Source organism: Lipotes vexillifer, unplaced genomic scaffold (assembly GCF_000442215.2).
Source record: "Lipotes vexillifer unplaced genomic scaffold, Lipotes_vexillifer_v1.1 scaffold131, whole genome shotgun sequence".
In the NCBI taxonomy this organism is placed as follows: Eukaryota; Metazoa; Chordata; class Mammalia; order Artiodactyla; family Lipotidae; genus Lipotes; species Lipotes vexillifer.
Genome location: NW_006782866.1, coordinates 3,126,844 through 3,135,227, shown reverse-complemented (window position 1 = coordinate 3,135,227; position 8,384 = coordinate 3,126,844). Strand labels below are relative to the sequence as shown.

General features: G+C 39.7%; 1 protein-coding gene across 2 annotated transcripts in view; it reads left to right on the top strand.

Annotated features, from left to right (window-relative positions):
- DTNB (dystrobrevin beta) overlaps nt 1–8,384 on the top strand; it is a 262,633-nt gene that overhangs the window by 84,259 nt on the left and 169,990 nt on the right. For both annotated transcript variants that reach the window (XM_007455514.1, XM_007455515.1), the window contains one exon: nt 2,649–2,803. In XM_007455514.1, coding sequence (XP_007455576.1) covers nt 2,649–2,803 — 155 coding nt within the window. The remainder of the gene's footprint in view (nt 1–2,648; nt 2,804–8,384) is intronic.

Genomic DNA, 8,384 nt, shown 5'->3' with positions numbered 1-8,384 from the left:
TTTTTGCGGTACGCGGGCCTCTCACTGTTGTGGCCTCCCCCGTTGCGGAGCACAGGCTCCAGACTCACAGGCTCAGCGGCCATGACTCAACGGACCCAGCCGCTTCGTGGCATGTGGGATCCTCCTGGACCAGGGCACGAACCTGTGTCCCCTAGCACCAGCAGGCAGACTCTCAACCACTGCGCCACCAGGGAAGCCCTCTACACTATATTTTGAAGAAGTGTGATGTAATGGAATGTCTTTGCAGTTGGATAAGTGTGGGTTTAAATCTTGATTTAGCCACTTAGTAACTTTTGACCTTAAGAAAGTTAACCTTTCTAAGCTACTTTCCTTATCTATAAAATTTAAACAATTATGTGCATACACAAGTGTACACACACACCTTTTTGTGACAGTAAAATGAGGTAATGTTTAGTAAACTATAGTAGTACTTAATATTGGGGATTGCTACATGAAAACAAAAACCAAGGTAACAGTATTTTAAACAAAGTTGAAGTTTATTTTTCTCATATATAAAAGAAGTCCAGGAGTATGTAGTCCAGGGCTCGTATGATAGTTTCATGTTCATCTGGGACCCAGGCTTTCTATATCTTTCTTTTCTATCATTCTAGTGTATGATTTCTACATAAAAGTTGAGATTACCGCATAGTCCAAGGGAACTGCTGGAAGCTCCAGCCATCGTAGCTGCATTCCAGATAGCAAAAGGAGGAAGGAAGAAAGGGTCTATTTCCAGTGCAGTCAGCTTTCTTTAAAAAGCTGCCTAAAACTAGCCTTCTAGGAAGTCTCTCACAGTCCTTCTGTTTATAGTCTCATTGTCCAAACACCTAGTCATATGACTGCAAGTTGTTAGAAGAAGGCTTCAAAGTTTAATCTCTTAGTTGGGTACATTGCTGCACAAAATAAAATTAATGTTCTGTTACTAAGGAAGGAGATAAGAATACTGGGTGTCTACAGCAGACTCAGCCATAGTTACCTGTTGTGGTGCCAGGCAAATGGTGAGGTTTAAGAAATATCTTATGCCTCCCTTCTTTCTGTTCTATTTAGAGTCAGCTTAGTGCTTTATTCTTCTTTGCTTCATGTGTATCTTACTTTTTCCAGCTATGTTGAAAGTTTCTTGGGGGGGATAAGGACCATGTATCATACTTCTTTGTTGTTTTTCAAAACACCTAGCAGAATACTTGGCACTTGGACTACTTAGTAAGAACTTAGTATGTATTTGTTAATTAATTGATTTTACTTTCTACTAGGACCATACTTCTTTTAGCCTCTTGTTGGATTTTCCCCACCTCATGGGTATTTATTACTTTTACCTCAACTACAAGCTAGCAGCTCTCATGAGAGGAATATACTGGAGATTTTCATTCCTTGATAATTTCCCGTTTTCTAATGCCTTAAAAGTTACCCTGTGGACTTGATGATCTAAATTTTATCTTTCTTTGATTAATGTATTTTAATGGTGGTTTTTTTCCTATATCTGGTGCTTTGGGATACATATGTATCTCTAAGATACCTGTTCATTATGAATATGTAGAATATGATTTTTTTTTCTTTTTTTCTTTTTTTTTTTGTGATATGCGGGCCTCTCACTGCTGTGGCCTCTCCCGTTGCGGAGCACAGGCTCCGGACGCGCAGGCTCAGCGGCCATGGCTCACCGGCCCACCCACTCTGCAGCATGTGGGATCCTCCTGGACCGGGGCACGAACCTGTGTCCCCTTCATCGGCAGGCGGACTCTCAACCACTGTGCCGCCCGGGAAGCCCAGAATATGATTTTTTAAGTGCAATGTTTGGAAAGGCCTCAGGAAATTATTTTTCTCTGCATGTTTAACTCACTGATTTGTTTGTAAGAAAGCTGAATAGTTTGAAAAGAAAGCTTAGGTTAAAGTTGTCAAGTTGTTTTGAGCTCCTGGTTATTTTTCTTTTTCTCCCCAATTATGGGTGAGAAGAGAGAAATAACTAACTGGAGATAGGAAACTCTCTACAAGGAGATAAAGAAATAGTAGTATTACTGGAACTGTCTTTCTAGCTGCTTGGGTCAGACTTTATATAAAAATAGGATCTTATAGTATCAGAGTATCTTGTGATAGAAGAGATTATATGAGTTCTTTTTATTCTACTCTGGAACTTACTAAATGGAATATTTTAAGTAAACACACTACACAGGAATATATTACATCATTAGTATATGAATATGCAAATACAATACAATTTCTTTCATACCCTATCACCAATATGCAAATATATTCATACACTCAAAGATATATATGTCTTATATAAATATGTACACAAATGTAAGAGATAAAGATATGCTGCTACAAATTCTTCTTGGAATAAAGTGAGGTGTAAATAGATAAAATAAAAAGTTATGTATTATCCAGTTACGTATGCTCAAAAAGAGTAGGTAGGTAGACGTACATGAGTGGTTATGTGATGTTTAGGTAGAATATTAAGTGGGTGGGAAAGAGGGGCCTCATCAGCAAAGTAACCACACAGTGTTAATGAGAATGAGAATTCCTGTTAACTAAAAATCATAATAACTTTATGATACTTTTTAATGATGCTTTTGGACTGGTATACAAATGACATAGAGCTGTTTATAAAGAGTTGATATTTCCTTATAGTTTGACTTTATTTGGTTTTGTTCTCATAGATGTTTTCTCCCAGATGTCAGATTCCAATGGCTTAATGATATTTAGCAAGTTTGACCAGTTTCTGAAGGAAGTTCTGAAGCTCCCAACAGCTGTCTTTGAAGGGCCATCTTTTGGTTACACAGAGCACTCAGTCCGCACCTGTTTTCCACAGCAGGTAAGAATGGGTTTATAGAATCTAGGATTAGAAGAGCTCTTATCCACTCCTCCACCTTTTGTCACATTTCGCCAGATTGCTTCACTCTAGGAATATAGGTCTTGAGTAGGGGAGGAAAAAGAACTTTTAAGTCAGAGGAGAGGATATAGAAAAGAGGGGGGATTAAAAATTCACTGAGAACTCTTTTCTTGGAAGAGGGGAGGGAAGTCTTTTCTGAAAAAATGATAACAGTTGAAATATTTTAAATTACTAAAAATTTCAAGAAAAATGTTTAAGGTAAAGTTATCTTATTGCTGCTAGACATATATTACTCTCCCTAATGAGTTTTTTTTTAAATAATCTTTTTTTTTTTTTTTTTTTTTGTGGCACGTAGGCCCCTCACTGCTGTGGCCTGTCCTGTTGCGGAGCACAGGCTCCGGACGCGCAGGCTCAGCGGCCATGGCTCACGGGCCCAGCCGCTCCGTGGCATGTGGGATCCTCCTGGACCGGGGCATGAACCCGTGTCCCCTGCATCGGCAGGCAGACTCTCAACCACTGCGCCACCAGGGAAGCCTGGATTGTTGGAAGATTTTTAATCACAGTTTCAATTTCAGTGCTTGTGATTGGTCTGTTTATATTTTCTGTTTCTTCCTGGTTCAGTCTTGGAAGGTTGTGCTTTTCTAAGAATGTGTCCATTTTATTGGCACATAGTTGCTTGTAGTAATGTCTCATGATCCTTTGTATTTCTGCAGTGTCAGTTGTTACTTCTCCTTTTTCATTTCTGATTCTATTGATGTGAGTCTTCTCCCTTATTCTCTTGATGAGTCTGGCTAATGGTTTATCAATTTTGTTTATCTTCTCAAAGAACCAGCTTTTAGTTTTATTGATCTTTGCTATTGTTTCCTTCATTTATTTCTGCTCTGAGCTTTATGATTTCTTTCCTTCGGCTAACTTGGGGGGTTTTTGTTCTTCTTTCTCTGATTGCTTTAGATGTAAGGTTAGGTTGTTTATTTGAGATTTTTCTTGTTTCTTGAAGTAGGATTGTATTGCTATAAACTTCCCTCTTAGAACTGCTTTTGCTGCATCCCATAGGTTTTGGGTTGTCGTGTTTTCATTGTCATTTGTTTCTAGGTATTTTTTGATTTCCTCTTTGATTTCTTCAGGTATCTCTTGGTTATTTAGTAGTGTATTGTTTAGCCTTCATGTGTTTGTATTTTTTACAGTTTTTTTCCTGTAATTGATATCTAGTCTCATAGCGTTGTGGTTGGAAAAGATACTTGATACAATTTCAGTTTTCTTAAATTTACCAAGGCTTGATTTGTGACCCAAGATATGATCTATCCTGGAGAATGTTCCATGAGCACTTGTGAAGAAAGTGTATTTTGTTTGGATGGAATGTCCTATAAATATCAATTAAGTCCATCTTGTTTAATGTATCATTTGAAGCTTGTGTTTCCTTATTTATTTTCATTTTGGATGAACTATCCATTGGTGAAAGTGGGGTGTTAAAGTCCCCTACTATGATTGTGTTACTGTCGATTTCCCCTTTTATGGCTGGTTCCATTTGCCTTATGTATTGAGGGGCTCCTATGGTGGGTGCATAAATATTTACAATTGTTATATCTTCTTCTTGGATTGATCCCTTGATCATTATGTAGTGTCCTGCTTTGTGTCTTGTAATAGTCTTTATTTTAAAGTGTATTTTGTCTGATATGAGAATTGCTACTCCAGCTTTCTTCTGATTTCCATTTGTGTGGAATATCTTTTTCCATCCCTCACTTTCAGTCTGTATGTTTCCATAGGTCTGAAGTGGGTCTCTTGTAGGAGCATATGTATGGGTGTTGTTTTTGTATCCATTCAGCCAGTCTGTGACTTTTGGTTGGAGCATTTAAACCACTTACATTTAAGGTAATTATCGATATGTATGTTCCTATTACCATTTTCTTAATTGTTTTAGGTTTGTGTTTGTAGGTCTTTTCCTTCTCTTGGTTTCCTGCTCAGAGAAGTTCCTTTAGCATTTGTTGTAAAGCTTGTCTGGTGGTGCTGAATTCTCTTAGCTTTTGCTTGTCTGTAAAGGTTTTAATTTCTCCATCGAATCTGAATGAGATCCTTGCTGGGTAGAGTAATCTTGGTTGAAGGTTTTTCCTTTTCATCACTTTAAATATATCCTGCCACTGCCTTCTGGCTTGGAGAGTTTCTGGTGAAAGATCAGCTGTTAACCTTATGGCGATTCCCTTGTGTGTTATTTGTTGCTCTTGCTTGCTGCTTTTAATATTTTTTCTGTGTATTTAATTTTTGATAGTTTGATTAATATGTGTCTTGGCATGTTTCTCCTTGGATTTATCCTGTATGGGACTCTCTGTGCTTCCTGGACTTGACTATTTCTTTTCCCATATTAGGGAAGTTCAACTATAATCTCTTCAAATATTTTCTCAGTCCCTTTCTTTTTCTCTTCTTCTGGGACCCATGTAATTCGAATGTTGGTGCATTTAATGTTGTCCCAGAGGTCTCTGAGACTGTCCTCAATTCTTTTCATTCTTTTTTCTTTATCCTGCTTTGCGATAGTTATTTCCACTATTTTATCTTCCAGGTCACTTGTCTGTTCTTCTACCTCAGTTATTCTGCTATTGATTGTTCTAGAGAATTTTTAGTTTCATTTATTGTGTTGTTCATCATTGTTTGTTTGCTCACTCTATAGTTCTTCTAAGTACTTGTTAAATGTTTCTTGTATTTTCTCTATTTCCAAGATTTTAGATCATCTTTACTCTCATTACTCTGAATTCTTTTTCAGGTAGACTGCCTATTTCCTCTTCATTTGTTTCATCTGGTGGACTTTTACTTTGCTCCTTCATCTGCTGTGTATTTCTCTGTCTTCTCATTTTGCTTAGTTTACTGTGTTTGGGGTCTCCTTTTCACAGGCTGCAGGTTTGTAGTTCCTGTTATTTTTGGTGTCTTCCCCCAGTGGGTAAGGTTGGTGCAGTGGGTTGTATAGCCTTCCTGGCGGAGGGGACTGGTGCCTGTGTTCTGGTAGATGAACCTGGATCTTTTCTTTCTGGTGGGCAGGACTGCGTCCAGTGGTGTGTTTCGGGGTGTCTGTGCACCTATTATGATTTTAGGCAGCCTCTCTGCTAATGGGTGTGATTGTGTTCCTGTCTTGCTAGTTGTTTGGCATAGGGTATCTGGCACTGTAGCTTGCTGGTCATTGTGTGGAGCTGGGTCTTAGTGTTGAGATGGAGATATGTGGGAGAGCTCTCTCTGATAGATATTATGTGCGGCCAAGAGGTCTCTGGTGGTCCAATGTCCTGAACTCGGCCTTCTCACCTCAGAGGCTCAGGCCTGACAGCCAGCCGGAGCACCAAGACCCTATCAGCCACACAGCCAGGTGCGTGGGGAGTTTCTTGCCTTTTGGGAAGTCTGAGGTCTTCTGCCAGTGTTCAATAGGTCTTCTGTAGGAGTTGTTCCACATGTAGATGTATTTAAAAAAAATTTTTTTTTGCTGTACATGGGCCTCTCACTTTTGTGGCCTCTCCTGTTGCGGAGCACAGGCTCCAGATGCGCAGGCTCAGCGGCCATGGCTCACGGGCCCAGCCGCTCCGCAGCATGTGGGATCTTCCCAGACCAGGGCACGAACCCGTGTCCCCTGCATCGGCAGGCAGACTCTCAACCACTGTGCCACCCGGGAAGCCCTGTAGATGTATTTTTGATGTACATGTGGGGAGGAAGGTGATCTCCATCCACATCTTACTCCTCTGCCGTCCTGAAGGTCCTCCCCATTATTCCTTTTAATCATAAGCAAATTTGAGTTTAAGTCATCATTTTACAAAACAGCCCTGTTGATGTCCCTAGTTTGCTTTGATAAAATCTTACTAACTCCTCACTGCCTCCTGGATAATGTAGTTAGCCAGACAAGGTGTTGCTTATTGATCCAATCCCTGCCTCTCTTTCACCTTCATTCCTGATCCCTCCTACCCCCACAGACCCCATCCCTCTGGATGCCATGGATTCTTTTTAGATATTGCCCCAGTGCCACAGGGGTTGTACCATTTACACTCCCACCAGCAGTGTGTAAGTCCATCTTTTTCTCCACAGCCTTGCCAACAGCACACGTTCTTACATTTAGGAATTTTTGCCAGTCTGAGAGATGAGAAGTGTTATCTCAGCATAGTTTTGATTTGCATTTCTCTTGTTTTGAGTAGGTGAAAGTGGTATACTTCTCTTCTTTGTTTATGCTGTTAGCTCTCACTGAAATGCCAGTAACCCAGACCTTCTTTCTCTCCTGAAACAAAGGCCTCATATTTCAAGTCACAGCTAAATATCTCCTTGTCTTTGTTGCTCTGAATCTTTCAATGTAGGATTAATTGTTTCCTCTTCTACAGACCCTGGCCTGTTACGTCTAGCTCACTTATGCCCTGAGGGATGCACCTTGGTCTCCGTCAAATTTAAATCCTCATTACTAACAGTGTCTGGAAAATCATCAGTGCTTACTAGGTAGTTTGATTGCGTAGTGGTTTTAAATCTATTATGGCATGAGAAAGTATCTGGGCTTGAATTCTAACTGCAAGCTTAAAGCTCATGGATGTGATTGCAACCTTGTTGTTTTCACTGATATTATTCCATAATTTTCTCAAATGAGACAGTCTTTGCAATGAGGAAAATACCGAATTTCAGAATTTTTGAAGACTTCTTCCATTCTTTTTTTAAAAAAGCTATGATAAATAAAAGTATCTCGATAAAAAGCACAGCAACACTATATTGTTGTGTCATTACAAAGTACTCTAATTTTCAAAGTCCAGAATAAATCTGTGATATGATTCAGTATCTTACAATAACTGAAAGGCTCACCCATAGCACTGATCCTGTAACCAGTTAATGTGTGTTTGCTCTTGTCAAAGTATTTCTATAACTTTACACAAAAAGTTTGTATAAAAACATTTTAATCTGAAAGATTTAAAAAATTCTCTTTTTAAGTCTTTTAGCTAAATGTCATACATTGTTTAACTGATTACCAAGTAAGTGATAGGGCAGTGGATAAGAAATATTTCCCTGTTGCCCATAAGAAAATAGGAGTTTTGTTTTGTTGTTTTTGTTGTTGTTGTTTTTGGCTGCACTGGGTCTTTGTTGCTGTGCATGGGCTTTCTCTAGTTGTGGCGAGTGGGGGCTACTCTTTGATGCAGTGTGCGGGCTTCTCGTTACGGTGGCTTCTCTTGTTGCAGAGCACGGGCTCTAGGCACCCAGGCTTCAGTAGTTGCAGCACACAGGCTCAATAGTTGCGGCACGCGGTCCCTAGAACCTGTGAGCTTCAGTAGTTGCGGCATGTGGGGTCAGTAGTTGTGACACACGGGCTTAGTTGCTCTGCGGCATGTGGGATCTTCCCGGACCAGGGATCGAACTCATGTCCCCTCCATTGGCAGGTGGATTCTTAACCACTGCACCACCAGGGAAGTCCCAGAAAATAGGAGTTTTTAATGGAAAAGATGAGATTGGAAATTGCAGCTATGATGACCAAATGCTAAATTATTTTCCTTGTTTTCTCACGTTATTTTAGTGATACTGGATTTCTCACTTTTAAGAGATGATTTCTCCCCTCTTTTTTTTTTTTTTT